The following is a 17393-nucleotide window of genomic DNA, read 5'->3' as shown; positions in this document are numbered from 1 at the left end:
TTATTTTTAATTTGACTTGGCCTAGACAACATAAATAATGTTTATTTTATGACTGTCAAACCTCTGATAGTGATGGGTAATTAAATTATAAAAATAGGTTTTTATGGATATGGTATTTTATGTATATTTTTGATGACTTTGTTTTTTATGAATTTAGAATTTATTTATTCATTCAACAAATATATGTTTGGGATGTCAACATCATGTCATGTGTTAGGAATACCAGGATAACCAGAGAGACAGACCTCTACATCTCTGCAATCTACCTTAGAAAAAATGAACTCAGGTGTGTCTGGCACATTGTCTCATAGTATAACTCAGGGATGCACAACTAGGTGATTACAACTTAATTCTACCCCCTAATTCTGCCGCATTAACTTTTTTACTTTAAGTTTAACAATTTATTCTCTTCCAGTCAAATGCAAATTTGTCCCCTCTCCTAACACTACCTGCCTGGCTGGAAAAGAAAGTTTGTGTCAATGACCAGTCATGCAGTGCATGGTAATGGCTAAGCCATGGCTGGGTGCTCATGTGGAAGGGAAATTGGGAGAGGGATGTCCACTTTCTTGATTTGGATCTCTAAGAGTCAGGGTTTCTTTCAACAAGATGGTTTTAGCATTGATGACACTGATAACTTTCTCAAAGTTCAACTTCCTTCCAAATTCCTGGTTTCAGAGTGGCTGGCTTTAAAAACAATGTTCTTTGTGTGTTTTGTTTTTATTTTCACAATATTATTACTAATTTAATACTATCAATTGAACTTTTGTGTTTAGTCTTTGCTACACCAGAGTTTTTTCCAAACATGAAAAACACAGAATCTAAATTATTATGAAATGTGGAAAAATAAAGTTTTAGTAAGTACATCTGAAAATTAAAATTTTATTATGGTTATTTCATCATAGAATGATGCTCCTATAAAATCAAAATTATTTTATTGTATTTTTATACCACATAACCTTTATTTTTCTTTTACTAACATTTATCTGCTATCTTTTTTCTTCTCTTTAAATTACCTAATATAAAGTTTGATAATGACTTTTTCTAGGAAAAAACAAAACTTGAAAATAAACAAATAGTGAAATTAATTCATAAGTGTCCATATTATGAAGAATGGCCTACTTTATCCATATATGAGCTAGTTCTTCTTGTTAAATGGAAAAGATTTCCTCCAGGTCATGGTGAGTTTAATGTAATTTGATAACTTTTATTGCATAATGTTATACTATTGGAATTTGTAATTTTTTCATAGTATTAATGTTTTATACACTGTTTTTATGTGTGTTTGTTTAGTTAATTTAATGTTATCTTTGAATCAAGCATTTATATTATTACTGGTTTTTATAAAATCATTCTTAGTTGGCCTGGACAGTGATCTCCCCACTGTTCTTACTTGCACATCCTGCTGGCCTGCCATAGGCCTACCCTTGTCTCACCCCAACAGTCAGTGTGAGGATGAAACTGAAAAAAGATAAATGCAACAAGATGTTAGGGTCATTGTTTCTCATTCTCCTGGTTGAACACCCACTTAAGCAACAAGTTAGCTTCTTTTTACCTGTGCTATGTGTTATCAGTGGAAATGCAATGATAGAGAATAGGTAAGGTCAAGGTGAGTGGTACCTGCACATTTCTGATATCCAGCATGACATGGCAATGATGTGTGCATTTCTTGGGTTATATTTTCACAAGAAGTGCAGGTGATATTGTGTCCTTCTGTACAATTTTTTTTATTTTTTCTATCTGGGAGAGCCCACCAAATAAGAGATTCCAAGTGCTATATAATGATTGTTTTTTTCTCACAAAGTTCAGATGTTGAATCCTTAATCCTCAATATGATGCTATTTGGAGGTAGGACTTTTGGGAAGGAATTTATTTCTGAAAATGGAGTCTTCATCAATAGGATTAGTGCCCTTACAAGAAGAGATCTAAGAGGTGATATATTTGTCTTGGCCCTGTGAAAACACAGCAATCTGGCAGTTGGCAGCAAACCAAGTTCCTCGATCTTGGGCTTCCCAGCCTCCCAAACTGTGAGAGATTTATTTGTCATATTATCACCCCTCTATGGTATCTGTTATCTGACTAAGACACCAGCTTAAGAGGAACAATTTTAGTTGGGTCAAAGCCCAAACATCCTTTGTTAAGAAATCACTCTGCTCCATAGGCGTAAACCACCAACAAGGGAGAGCTTTGTAGTCACATACAGGGTGACCCAGTACTAACATTATAACAGAGAGTAAGTGCTCGAAAGAAACTTACTTACTTACTTACTTACTTACTTTAAGCCTCCAGAGCCATAATTGTAGTGAGGACTACGGAGCATGGGGCAGGTGAACATTCTGAATTAAGTATAAAATTGAAGTTCTAAAAAATGAATTTGAATTGTAAGTCCCATGATGCCACTGTTCTAATAATAAACATGTGATGGAGAAATTCTTGTATCTGAAGAAATGTCCTGTGAGAGAGTCATTCTATAATAGAATGATGAGGGTCAGCATAGTGTGGATAGAAGTTTCTTTCATCAGAAAAAGCAAATATCATCATAGTTAAGGTTAGTGCTTCAAAAACTGAGATTCCTTAATCAACAAATTCAATTTGGTGAGACTGTAAATCCTTTTCTGATTTGTTATAAATTTCAATACAGTGTTGTTGCTCATATATTTTTTATTTTTATTTAGTTTTTATTGTTACCTTTATTTTTTTGCTAATTAATTAGTTGTTTCCATATTCCCCCTTTATTCTCTCCTGCCCTACCCACCCCCCATCTTCCACTTTCAGTCAACCCCCATTGGCTTTGTCCATGGGTCCTTTATACCTGTTCTTTGACTTGACACTTCCCCTTCAGCAGTACTTATCATTTTTTAAAATACAGTGTCTCGCCCTTGTTTAGTCAAATATACACCTTTCTTTTGCTTTTAAAAGTTGAATACTGGTCATTTTGCATTTTGTTCATAAAAGTTTTGCTGATGAGATGTAAATGCCATTTTATTTATTTATTTCACTAATAGTACATATAGAAGGCGAGTAATAAACTGACTTGTAAAAAATGAGAATTGAATACTTTTGAATTCAACATCTGTATTATATAGAAACAATTTTTTTAATGTGAATGTTTTGGTTTCATTCTGGTTTCCCCAATTTGTATCAGAGATTTCAAACCTTGGTCCATGCTTTATTTTTAGGACATTTTTGTATAAGAAAATAATATCTCAGCCTTGCCAATATACTAGGATGTTAATATGTTTGAGGTGATTAAAAAGGGTGAAAGAAACCATAATCAGAGACATTTTGAATATGTTAGCCAAAAGAATACAAAATTCACAAAGGAGAAATAATGGTGTGCTCTTAATGTATTTCATTACAAATAATAAATATTTGTCTCAGTCTAAAATATCAATCTAAAATATTTAAATTTAGCATCAAAGTGATCAGAAGGTATTGACTTGACACAGTTTAGGAGACTAACGCTAGGTTCAAGTTCTTTTTGGAAAATATCTTTAAAAATAATGATGGAAACTTTATTGCCCTGGAAAATCTGTGAGGACATTGACTAAGTCAAAAGAAACATTATTTTAACAAACATAAATATGTGATACTTACATTTATATAGTTTTAAAAATTATTTACCCTCCTTGAGGATGACAATTTTGCTAGATGATCTTCAAAACCCCTTTCAGGTGAAATACTATGACTCCTATAAATAAACATACCAAGGTGAAGAATAATTCCTGTGAATCTAACCTATTTTTTTATGGTACTGACAAATTTGGTATGTCAAGAAGAAGCTTTAGATATAATACTTCTAAACTTTACTCAAGATCTGTTTTGAAATTTTATTAGAAAATATAGAGAATATAACTCAAATGATATCATCATTATCTAGGTTTAAAACTAGCAGTATTATTTTGGAGATTAAACCTTTGTCTGTGGTACCATTGGCAAATATGTTTTCCCAAACAGTTGGTTCTCTTTTTATCTTAATGCTATTTTCTTTGGCTTTGCAGAAGCTTTTTATTTTGATGAGATCCCATTTGTGTATTATTTCCTTTATATTCCTTGCTCTAGGGGGCATATCGGTAAAAATGTTGCTGCGTGAAATATCTGAGATTTCCATGCCAATGTCCCCCTCTAATATTTTAATGGTTTCACAGCTTAAATTTAAGTGTTTTATCCACCTTGAATTTATTTTGGTGTATGGTGTAAGTTGGTGCTCAAGTTTCATTCTTTTGCATGTAGCTGTCCAGTTCACCAAGCACCATTTGTTTAAGAGGCTATTTTTACTCCATTTTATGTCTATGGACTCCACTCTAAGAAGACAAGCAACCCAATTAAAAAATGGGCAAAGAACTTGAACAGACACTTCTCCAAGGAGGACATACAGAGGATCCAGAGACACATGAAAAGATGCTTAATATCACTAGCTATCAGAGAGATGCAAATTAAAACCACAATGAGATACCACCTTACACCGATCAGAATGGCCATCATAAACAAAGAAACAAACAACAAGTGTTGGAGGGGTTGTGGGGAAAAGGGGACCCTAGTTCACTACTGATGGGATTGCAGACTGGTACAACCACTATGGAAAACAGTATGGAATTTTCTGTGAAAACTAAAAATGGACCTGCCTTTTGACCCAGCAATTCCACTGCTGGGATTATATCCTAAGAACCCTAAAACACCAATCCAAAAGAACCTATGCACCCCAATGTTCATAGCATCACAATTTACAATAGCCACGAGTTGGAAGCAACCTAGATGCCCATCAGTAAATGAGTGGATCAAAAAACTATAGTACATTTACACAATGGAATTCTATGCTGCAGAAAGGAAGAAGGAGCTCCTACCTTTTGCAACAGCATGGATGGAACTGGAAAGCATTATGCTGAGTGAAATAAGCCAGGCGGCGAAAGACAATTACCATACGATCTTACCTTTAACAGGAAGCTAAACAACAAAACAAACAAGCAAGCAAAATATGACCAAAGACACTGGAATTCAGAACAGGCTGACAGGGACCAGAGGGGAGAGGGGAGAGAATCCCAGGGGAAAAGGGGAAGGACTCACATGAACAAGTATAAAGGACACTTGGACAATAACTAAAGTGGGGGTGGAAATGGAAGGGAGGTGTGGAGCACTTGGGGGCAGCAGGCCTGGGAATGTAAGACAGAAAACTGTACTTGAACAAAAATTAAATGAAAAATAAACAACAACCTAGTCTTCTCAAATTAAAACTAGAAACTTTGAACCACAGAAGTATTTATTTTGCAGCTCTGACTAATGAAAGTTAGAAGTTCTATAGTATAAATCCCAGCTTTTTGACATCAGTCTCTTTCAGATGAATGAACTATACAGGGTGTCACATAGAACTAAGAGCAATAGAACTCTTAGTTCTATGACATAATCCTGAGCATCCCTGAACCAAGCTGCATTAAAGGATTCTACTCATTCCTGTGTGACTTTTTTCCCTTATTCCTTTTTCACTGGTCTCTTTACATTAAGTGAGCATTTTCTGATGCAACATAATAATTCATTTAATGATTTTAAAATACACTTTACTATTTAGGACAGTTTTCGGTGTACAGAAAAACTGAGGGGAATGTACAAGGATCTCCCATGTACCCCTGCCCCCAATCTTGCATAGCATCTCCCACTATTAGCATACACTGCCAGAGTGGTACATTTGTACAATGGATGAACCCACAGTGAAACATCTTCAACCAAATGCACAGTTTACATTAGGGTTCACTTCTGGGTTTGGACATTTTGTGGATTGAATAACTGTATGATAACATTTACCCACCATTATAGCATCACACACAGCATTTTACTGCCTTCAAAATTATTTGAGTACCACATAGTCATTTCTATCTCCTCCCTAACTCATGGCAAGCACTGGTCTTTTCATTTTTTTATGGTTTTGCTATTTTCTGGATGTTATAAAATAGAAATCATACAGCATGTAGCCTTTTCAGACTGGTTTCTTTCACTTAATAATATGCACTTAAAGCATCTCAATATCTTTTAATGGTTTGCTAACTAATTTTTTCCTAATGCTGAATAATATTCCATTATTTGGATATACCACAGTTTATCTGTACACTCACCGAGTGAAGGACATTTTAATTGATTCCAGGTTTTAGCCGTATAAATGAAGCTGCTATAAACATCTGCATGCAGATTTTTTTTTGTGGACAAAGTTTTCATCTCCTTTGGGTAAATGTCAAGGAGTGCAGTTACTGGATTGTATGATACACCTGTATTTAGTTTTATAAAAAAACAGTGTCTTGCAAAGTGGCTGCACCATTTTGCATTCCTCCTAGCAGTGAGTGAGAGTGTTTGTTGCTCTACATTCTTTCCAACATTGACTATTGTCAGTACTCTGGATTTTGTCTACTTGAGTAGATTTGTAGTGTCATTTCTTTGTTTTAACTTGCATTTTTCTGATGAGGTATGTAAGAAGCCTCAAAAAGGGGGAAACATCCAACAGGAAGAAACTCAGTAAGGACATAATTAAATTCAACATTATCATTCCATTGGTTATAATGGACATCTACAAATTAATCCATCTAACAACAGCATAGGACACACACTTCTCATGCTCCATGGATCATTCACCAGGACAGTCCGCATTCTAGGACATAAAACACAACTTAAGAAATTAAAAAAAAAATAGAAAAATGACAGATCCATTCTTAGATCACAATGGAATTACCTATACAAGGAGGGTTCCCCCTCAAAATAAGGACTTATCTTCTGGAAGGTAGGTCCCTTGTAGTACAGGCTTCCCCTGCTAGGTGTTTTAGAAACTCATCTGTATCAGTGTACCAGCTGATATTATTGTGAGAAGTTATGCCTGGCTTTAGTGATCTTTTAAAGATTATTTCAGTGCATTTTCCCATTTCATTATGAGTAAATTACAATTGTAACTGTCCACACAATGCTCAGTTTTGAGCAGTTTTTGACCCCAAAACAGCGTGACACCTGTGCCCTACCCTCTCCATTCACCCAATCTTTCCTCAAGCAACTGTATTGTATTCCAGATGAAAAAAGTCCTCAAAGGGAAATATTTTGCTGATATAGAAGAGTTGAGACAAAAAATGCTGAAAGCACTAAAAGGCATCAAAATCGATGAGTTCAAAAACTTTTGAGCAGTGGAAAAAAATCTCAATAGGTGTATTGCATCAAATAGAGAGTACTTTGAAGGTGACTAAAGTTGAAGCATGTAAGGATAAATACACAGTTTTAAATAAATAAGCCATGGGTTTATTTTGTAAAATTCTTCATGAATTAATAAAAGGAAGATAAATGGGAAACCTCAAACTATGTAGAAGTTAAACAATACACTTCTAAATAATATATGGGTAAAAGAAGAAATCTTAAGATATTTAATAATTTAAATTTAATTCTATTCAATTATGTTAAAATAATTTAAGGTTTAAAATTATTAATTAAAATTAAATGTCAAACTCAATAAAATAATTTTACATTTTAATTATTTAAATACTTTTATATTTTCAATTAAATATAAATTAAAACATTTTATTAAAATGTTGGAAATCTCTGCACCTTCTGCTGAAACACAGGTACATGTAACTGGGAATACAGGAATTTATGTTTCGGGAGTGCCTGGAACCAAGCTCTGAACTGATTTCACTCCAATTATTTGTTCCAGTTCTCAGTTCTGTTTCGTTTTGTGTTAGTTCCCTTTTTCAATAAGTTTTACTATGCAATGGCAAAAATAGCTACTAGGTACATTTTTGTCACAGCCAACAATCCCTGTGAAAGAGACTTTCCTCCTGATTGTTCTAAGATAAATGTGCTATGAATTCACTACCTGGGCTTGTGTCACATGGGCACCCTGAGACATGCAACCTGTTGTTCAACTGAAGGTGGACCACATCCCTGTCTTGAAAAATGGTGCAGCCTCATTGAACCAGGTAAGTCCCAAATAGGGGAGTGTGTCTCTGCAGAGGTGCTGAAACAACACAGACCTTCATGCTCCCTCCAGGTGGGGCTGTGTCATTCCATTAAGCATGAGGCAGTTTGGTGATAGGACTGCCTTTTGGGGGCCCAGATATGCTTTGACTTCCTTGTGGCTTTATGTATTAATGACCCAAACCATCTCTGCTTCTACACCCACAGTACCCTGTCACTTCCAGGTTTCCAAAAATAATATTTTATTAGGAGGTTGGTTTTTTTTAGAGTGGAAGAGGGAAAGAAGGAGCGATGTAGAAGGAGAGAAGGAGAGAGAGAGAGACAGAGAGAGATATTTGCTTTTCTGCTTATTTTATGCATTCATTTGTTGGCTTCTATATGTGCCCTGAGAGGGTATCAAATGCACAATCTTGGTATATTGGGGCAGTGCTCTAACAAACTGAGCACCTCCACCAGGGCTAAGATTGGTCTCTAAATTACAGATTTCTCTCAAAAATTTTCTAAGGCAGATATTAATTTCTGTTTGTGTATTTGCAACCTCCTTCAGGTCATTCAGAAAATCTAATCTCTTGTATAATTTTCTGAAATCCTTAGAATGAGTCTTGCCTAAAATTATCACAGGAGGAGTTCTCTAGGCTTCCATAGTTCCATAGTTTCAAAGTCAAGTTTACTGTGTTTCATGATTCTTACAATGCACAATGTAGGCCTACCTAAAAAAGAGAGAAACATTTCAAATAAGCAATCTAACCCTACATCTACAAGGAATGGAGAAATAAGAAACAAAACACAGCATGAGTAGAGGAAAGAAATAATCCAGATCAGAGAAGAATTAAGTGGCACAGAGACTAGCAATTAAAAGGTCAAATAAATCCAGGAGCTTATTCTTTAAAAAGATAAACAAAATTAACAAGGCTTTAACCAAACTCACCGGAAGAAAAGATAGAGGATCCGAATAAGCAAAATTAGAAGTGAAAGGGGAGAAATTACAACAGGTAACACAGAAATATGAAAGATTGTAAGAAATTACTATGAAGAACTTTATGCCAAAGAATTTTTAAAAACTGGGTGAAATGGACAAACTTCTAGAAAAACAGAATTTTCCAAAACCGAATAAAGAAGAAGCAGAAAGCCTGAACACCAATAATAGCTGAAAACAGGGGATAATGGGAGATAACAGTGGTAGGTAGGGATGGCTGATGTGGATGGGAGTGGTGGGAGGAAATGGAGACAATTGTACTTGAACAACAATAAATAAGAGAAAAATGGGGAAAATAAATAGAAGTAGTGAGTGAAAGCTTAAAAAGAGAAAAGAAAACCAAAATTCCTGGCACACAAAAGCCCAGGACCAGATGATTTTACAGGAGAATAATACAAAACATTTAAGAAGGAACTAACCCTTGTTTTTCTCAAACTATTCTAAAAAATCCAAGAGGAAGAAAGGCCCCCAGACTCTTTTTATGAGGCCAGCATCATTCTTCTCCTAAAATGAGATAAAGACACAACAAAGAAAACTACAGGTCAATATTGTTGATGAACATAGATGCTAAAATCCTCAACAAAATATTGACAAAACACATCCAACGATGCATTAAAATGATAACACATAATGTTTATGTGGGTATAATCCAGGGATTCAAGGATGGTACAATATATTTGAATCATTAAACATAACACCATGCATAAACAAAAGGAAAGACAAAAATCACATGTTCATATCAATAGATGGGGGACAACATTTGATAAGGTACAGCAGCTATTTTTGATAAAAAGAGCAAAGTATGAGTAAAGAGAGTTATCTCAACATAGTAAGAACCATATATGAGAAACCTACAGCCAATATCATACTCAATGGGCAAAAACTAAAAGCTTTCCAGCTAAGATCAGGAAAAAACAGGATGTCTACTTTCACCACTGCTATTCAACATAGTATTGGAAATCCTAGCCACAGTAATTAGACAACAAAAAGAAATAAAAGTCATCCAACTTGGAAAGGAGGACGTAAAACTGTCATTGGTTGCAAATGACATAGTGCAGATGAGATTCCACAAAAAAATTACTTGACCTAATAAATGAATTTGGCACAGCATCAGGATATAAAGTCAATATTCAGAAATCAAAGGCATTTTTGTATATCAACGATGAAACAGAAATTAGGAGAAAACCCCATTTTTTATAGCAACAACAAAAACATAAAATACCTAGGAATAAACCTAACCAAAGAGTTAAAAGGCCTGTATACAAAAAACTACAGACCACTGAAGGAAGACACAAATAAATGAAATAAATGAAATAATAAATGAAAGAATATACCATGTCAATGAACTAGAAGAATTAACATCATGAAAATGTCCATACTACCTAAAGCAATCTATAGATTCAACATAATCCCTATCAAAATACAAATTACATATTTCACAGATATAGAACAAACATTTCAAAAATTTATGTGGAACTATAAGCTACCCTGAATAGCCTCAGCAACTTTGAGAAGGAAGAACAAAGTAGGAGGGATCACAATACTTGATATCAAAATATATTACAAGACCATGGTAAACAAAACAGTCTGGTACTGGCAAAAGAACACATACATAGACAAATAGCACAGAATAGAGAGTCCAGAAATAAACACAAGTCTCTGTGATCAATTAATATTCAACAAAGAGTTACAAAAGCATAAAATGGAATAAAAATGCCCTCTTCTAAAAATGGTGTTAGGGGATCTGGACAGCTACACACAAACAAAAAAGTGAAATTAAACCACCAACTTACACTATACATCAAAATAAACACAAGGTGGTTAAAGGACTTAAATATAAGTTGTGATACCACAATAGTCCCACAGGAGAATATGGGTAGGAAAATCTCAGATATTTCACTCAGTAATATTTTCACCAATACATCCCATAGAGCAAGGAACATAAAGCAAAGAACAAACAAATGGGACTTCATTAACAAAAAAGCTTTTGCATGGCTAAAGAAAACATCAGCAAAATTAAAAGAGAACAAACTGTATGAAAAAATATATTCACTATGATACTTCAGACAAGGATTTGATCTACAGGATATGTAAAAAACTCACACGACTCACTCCAGGAAGACAAATGATCCACTTAAAAAAATGGGTGAAGGACCTGAAGAGACATTTTTCCGAGGACATACAGAGCACCCAGAGACATGTGAAAAGACGTTCAGCACCACTAGCCATAAAGTAAATGCAAGTTAAAACAACAATGAGATACCATTTTACATCATTCAGAATGGCCATTATAAACAAACCCGCAAACAGCAAGCACTGGTCAGGCTGTGGCAAAAAGGGAACGCTAGTTCACTGTTGATGGGAATGCAGACTGGTACAGCCACTGTGGCAAACAGTATGGAATTTCCTCATAAAATTAAAAATGGAACTGCCTTTTGACCTTAGATTCTACTCTTGGGACTATACCCTAAGAATGCTGAAACTCCAATTCAAAAGAACCTATGCACCCCAATGTTCATATCAGTGTTATTTACAATAGCTAAGTGCCCATTAATCAGTGAGTGGCTCAAAAAAGTGTTGTACATTTACACAGAGGAACACTAAGTAACAAAGAAAGAAGGAATTCCTACCCTTCATGACAGCATAGATGGAACTGGAGAGTATTATGCTAAGTGAAATAAGCCAGGCAGTGAAAGACAAATACTATATGATCTCACCTATAAATGGAACATAATAAGAAAAAATAAAGCAAGCAAAACAGAACCAGAGTCATGGAAATAAAGAGCAAACTACCAGTGTCCAGAGGTGTGGTGGGTAACAAGGTATAGAAGGTAAAAGATCAAATCAAGAAACATGTACAAAGGACACATGGACACAGACAACTGGGTGGATGATTAAACATGAGAGGTGCAGGGTGGGTAGGGCAGGGGAGAGTAATGGGAAAAATGGGACAACTGTAATTAAATAACAATACAAATTAAAAATGAAAACACAACATTTCTTGTGCATGAAAATAGTTGTATACTAATTATTTGTTTAAATGATTTAACAGGTTAATTTTGTTTCTACAGTTGCATTTTAAAGATAAAGGACAATATATCAAGTCTTCATACTTAGAAAAATATTTTCAATACCTTCAAAAATTTGACTAAAACTATTTTCAATTATCTCTGTAAAGGCATCATGCAGTGTTATAATTATGAAATTTAGACACAGTAATTTTATTTTGTTCAAAGTTAAAATTACATTCCACCTCTTGGAAATCAATGATTCCTTAACAGTGTCTCCAAGAGTTGAAGGAACTTTTAGAAGTAGAAAATAGAAAATTATGTGTGTTTGTGTTTCGCAGGATACGTTTCTGTGAAGAAGTAATTAAAATATTAGTAATTCAAAAGTTAAAAGATAATGCCAGTGTATTTTATTATGGTCAAAAACATAAACATGAGATTTTCATCACAGTTTTTAAATGTAACATCATGTTACTATAAGCACAATGTTGTATCAGAGCTACCTTTTATGTAATGTGTCACTTTTTCTTGGTGCTTTCAGAATTCTCTTTGTGAACATTTGATGGCTTCATTAAGAAGTGGTATGAGATGGGAGTAATAGACAGAAAACTGTACTTGAAAACAAAATAAATTAAAAGAAAAGAAAAAGAAAAAGAAAATAATTTTTTTAAAAAAGAAGTGTCTTTGTTGCCCTAGCTAGGTGGCTCTTGAAACATCATCTCATATTCCAAAAGGTGGTGAGTTCAATCTCTGGTTGAAGTACAGAGGCCACCAATCAATGTTTCTCTCTCTTCCCCTTCCTCTTTCTCTAGGATCAACAAATACATCCTTGAGTGAGAATTTAAAAAAAATAAAAAAGGATGTGTCTGTGTTTTAGTCTTTTTCAATTTATCTTAGTTGGAGTGAATCGAGCTTCCTGACTTTGTATGCACATTTCTCCCCTCAAATTTGAGAAGTTTTTAGCATGAGGTACCTGCCCCATTCTATTTTTATTTCATTCTGTGACTTCTACAATGTATATCTTGTTCCATTTGATGGTATCCCATAAGTCCTTTAGGCTCTCTTTATTTTTTATTTTTTTCCTTTTGCTCGTGTGCCTCAGTAAATTCAAAAGTCTCATCTTCAACTTTCTTAATTCTTTGTCTGGTCTGGTCAAGGGCTGTTAAGTCCCTCTAGTGTATTTTTCAATTTGGTTGTATTACTCTTCAATTACAGAATGTCAGTTTGGTTCTTTTTCATAGCTTCTGTTACTCTTGATATTCTTGTTTTGTTCCTATGTCATTTTTCTTATTTAATTTAGTTTTTCCTCTGTTCTCTATTTTAATTCATTGAGCATCTCTATGATCTTTTTTTGAATTATTTGTCTACTAATTTATATATCTCAATTTCTTTAGGGTTAGCTTCTTGTGATTTAATATGTTCCTTAGAATGACCCATATTTCCTTGCTTTTTTGTATGTCTTGTTATTGTCTGTTGGGACTTTGGATTTGAAAAACAAATGTCTGTTCCAGTCTTTGTTTTTCATATGGACAGCTTTCCCCAGTTAGCCCAGATGGATATTCTATGATTTTTTAAGCCTTTCCTGGGGATGTGTTCTCTGGGCTTCTGTGTGTAACCTCTATATTGAAGAGTTTGCTAAGTCCTACAAAGAAATGCCACAGTGTTTGTGGTACTGCAGCCTCTAGTGCATGGTGAACACCATGTTTCTCAGTGGATCTCAGTGTGGCATCTATTCCTGTCTTAGATGCAGGCAGGACAGAAATAAATTTCCCAGGCTTCCTCCCAAAAGATCAGAATGTTTTATATCTGTTCCACTCCTTTCTGTACCCAGAGATAAATTGGGACTTGGTGATCTCTTTATCAGTCATGTTGGAGGTGTTCCATCAAAAAAGTGGCATGAATTTTTCTGCTAGGCTTTTTGTAGTTGGCTTTGTACTTGCCTGGGGTGTAGGAACCTCTTAACTGGTTTCTAGGTTTCTCACAAAGGCAATTGGTCTATGCAATGTCCACTTCTATGAAGGGAAGCAGGGTCTGGGGCTTCCTAGTCCACCATACTACTAGCTTTTTTACTTGCTGAACATATTGAGGAAGGTTGTTTTGTATTCATTCTCCATTAATTTACATAGTTTCATTTGTTCAGGGTTGGTTTCTAGAGGTTTATTTTGTTTCTCTATTGGGTCATCTTTCCATCCTTAATGACGTTTGTAACTTGATGTTCATATATTCACATTTTAAAAAAAATACCCACCTCTCCCTGTCTTTATGGGCTATGTACAGGGAAAGAACTTCAATGGTTGTCTCAGATAGAGAATCAGGGGCCTCTCAAACCTTTTCCATCAATGTGTATTCTCCAGATTTGTGCCTATAGATTTTTAATTAGACAAATTTGCTGGTCACTCATAATCTCCTGCTCCCTCTGCTATGTTACCATTGGTCCTCTAAAATAAGCATTAACATGCCATCCAGTTCTTTTTTTGTTTTCAGCAACCCTCAAATAGCTAGGGGCTATCCACAAACAGAAAGAGTTGAAACAGAAGCCAGTCCTTCAGGCATTGTGCTGAAAAACAAGAGTATTGGATGTAGATGCCAATGCTCTACCCACTGAGGTAGGGAGTAGGTTGTACTCTGCTCTCTCTGCTGTCCATGAGCTTTCTGGAGAAGCAACAGGCTCCTAGGCATGTAATCATGAAGATAGTGTATACTCAATATGTACATTATGGGAAAATGGAAGATAATGCATATGTAATATGTAATTCTGCTCTAATATATCAACTGTTAATCTTTTCCTATATTTTTCCAGGTTTTTAATTCAGAAGCAGGTTGTTTTTGTATATCTACCAAAGTTAAATAGTGTAGAGATAATGGAATACTTTTCCTTGGGTTATTATAAAAGAAGCATATTCCATGTCAATAACAGTTTTGAAAATTAGAAATTTTACTAGAAGGATGGTGTTTTCTGTGAATGATCATAATTTATTTAAACATTTTCCTATTGATTATCATTTAAGTTGACTAAAATATCTTACTCAGTTTTGAATACTTAATACATAAATACTTAACTATTTACCTGTTGATTTCTTAGGAAAATTTCTTATAATTACAGGTATTTCTTCATTGTATTTAAAAATATTCTATTGTTCTTGACATGTGTTGTAAATTTATTCTTTGTCAAAGCTTTAATAACTTTTTATACATTTGGTTAGTTTTTTATTAAGATGTTAGCTTATACACAACACTAATGTGCAAGAGAACAGATGATAATATACATAGGAAGAAAGATCATTTACCAATGAGAAGATAGGCTTGTTTTTTAAAATAAAAAGTGTTAGGAAATAATCTGCACATGGGCAAGATTACGTTAAGTTAGATATTTAAGCCTACATGTGGCAAATATTACTATAAATTGACTAATTATTAACTTAAAAATAGAAATGATAATAGAAGTATATATGGGTTTACAATTTATTTTGAGATTCAGTATGTAAAAGTAATCAGATTAAGAGGAAAACAATTGCATCAGAATAACCAGCACATAGTATTATAAAAGAAGATTAATATAAAAGAGTTCATGTAGTCTAATAAGAGGAAGCAATAATATTCCACATTTATGGTTTTACGGATCTTATTCATTTATTTTTAGACAGAGGAGAAGAGAGGAAGAAAGAGAGGAACATCATTGTGTGGTTGCCTTTCCTGCACCTCCTACTAAAGACCTGGCCATAACCCAGGCATGTCTCCTGACTGGGAACCAAACCAGTGACCCTTGGGTTTGCAGATCAGTGCTCAGTCCACTGAGGCACACAAGACAGGGCTAATATTCCATATTTATTTACTAATTTTTATTTTTATTTATGTATTTATGTATTTATTTATTTATTTATTTTTCAAATACACTTTTCTGTTTTTTACTCCCAGCCCAGCCCAACCCTCCAGTGCTCCCCACCTCCCTCCTATTCTCCCCCCCCTTAGTTTTTGTGCATGTGTCCTTTATACTTGGTTCTGTGAATCCTACCCCTTTTCCCCTGAAATTCACTCCCTTCTCCCCTCTGGTCCCTGTCAGCCTGTTCTGTATTTCAGTGTCTTTGGTTATATTTTCTTGCTTGTTTGTTTTCTTGTCTAGCTTCCTGTTAAAGGTGAGATCATATGGTATTTGTCCTTCACCGCCTGGCTTATTTCACTCAGAATAATGCTTTCCAGTTCCATTCATGATGTTGCAAAAGGTAGGAGCTCCTTCTTTGTTCTGCTGCATAAAATTCCATTGTGTATATATACCATAGTTTTTTAATCCATTCATTTACTGACAGGCACCTAGGTTGCTTCTAACTCTTGGTTATTGTAAATTGTGCTGCTATGAACATTGGTGTGCATAGGTTCTTTTGGATTGGTGTTTCAGGGCTCTTAGGATATACTCCTAGCAGTGAAATTGCTGAGTCAAAAGGCATGTTCATTTTTAGTTTTCTTAGAAAATTTCATACTGTTTTCCATAGTGGTTGTACCAGTCTGCAATCCCATCAGTAGTTAACTAGGGTCCCCTTTTCCTCACAGCCTCTCCAACATTTGTTGTTTATTGCTTTGTTTGTGATGGGCATTCTGACAGGTGTAAAGTGATATCTCCTTGTGGTTTTGATTTGCATCTCTCTGATAGCTAGCGATATTGAGAATCTTTTCATGTGTCTCTAGATCCTCTGTATATCCTCCTTGGAGAAGTGTCTGTTCAAGTCTTTTGTCCACTTTTTAATCGGGTTGCTTGTCTTCTTAGAATTGGGTCATGTGAGCTCTTTCTATATTTTGGAGATTAAACCTTTGTCTGAGGAATCATTGGCAAATACATTTCCCCAAAGAGTTGCTTCTCTTTTTATCTTAATACTGTTTTCTTTAGCTATGCAGAAGCTTTTAATTTCGATGAAATCCCATTTGTTTATTCTTTCCTTTATGTCTCTTGCTCTAGGGGACACATTAGTGAAAATGTTGTTGCATGAAATATCTGAGATTTTCCTCCCAATGTTCTCCTCTAGGACTTTAATGGTGTCATGGCTTATATTTAAGTCTTTTATCCACCTTGAATTTATTTTGTTTTATGGCGTAAGTTGGCACTCAAGTTTCTTTCTTTCTTTCTTTCTCTTTATTGTAGCTGTCCAGTTCTCCCAACACCATTTGTGGAAGAGCTATTTTTACTCCATTTTATGTTACTGCCCTGTTTGTTGAATATTAGTTGCCGTAGAGACTTGGGTTTATTTCTGGGCTCTCTGTTTAGTTCCATTGGTCTATGTGCCTGTTTTTATGCCAGTACCAGGCTGTTTTGATTACAGTGGCCTTGTAATACAGTTTGATATCAGGTATTGTGATCCCTCCTACTTTGTTCTTCTTTCTCAACATTGTAGCTGTTATTTGGGATCGTTTATGGTTCCATATAAATTTTTGAAGTGTTTGTTCTATGTCTGTGAAGTATGCCATTGGTACTTTAATAGGTATTGCAT

The 17393-nt window shown here is 34.7% G+C and overlaps 1 protein-coding gene across 1 annotated transcript in view; it reads left to right on the top strand.

Annotated features, from left to right (window-relative positions):
• The window catches only part of CNBD1 (cyclic nucleotide binding domain containing 1), a 327528-nt gene that overhangs the window by 241170 nt on the left and 68965 nt on the right, over positions 1-17393 (top strand). Inside the window, exon 8 of the mRNA XM_037050237.1 lies at positions 1046-1178. Coding sequence (XP_036906132.1) covers positions 1046-1178 — 133 coding nt within the window. The remainder of the gene's footprint in view (positions 1-1045; positions 1179-17393) is intronic.

This window comes from Sturnira hondurensis, unplaced genomic scaffold (genome assembly GCF_014824575.4).
Source record: "Sturnira hondurensis isolate 20B ecotype Veracruz unplaced genomic scaffold, ASM1482457v3 Scaffold0006571, whole genome shotgun sequence".
Lineage (NCBI taxonomy): Eukaryota > Metazoa > Chordata > Mammalia > Chiroptera > Phyllostomidae > Sturnira > Sturnira hondurensis.
The sequence above is the reverse complement of the archived record's forward strand: the minus strand, read 5'-3'. Positions and strand labels throughout refer to the sequence as shown.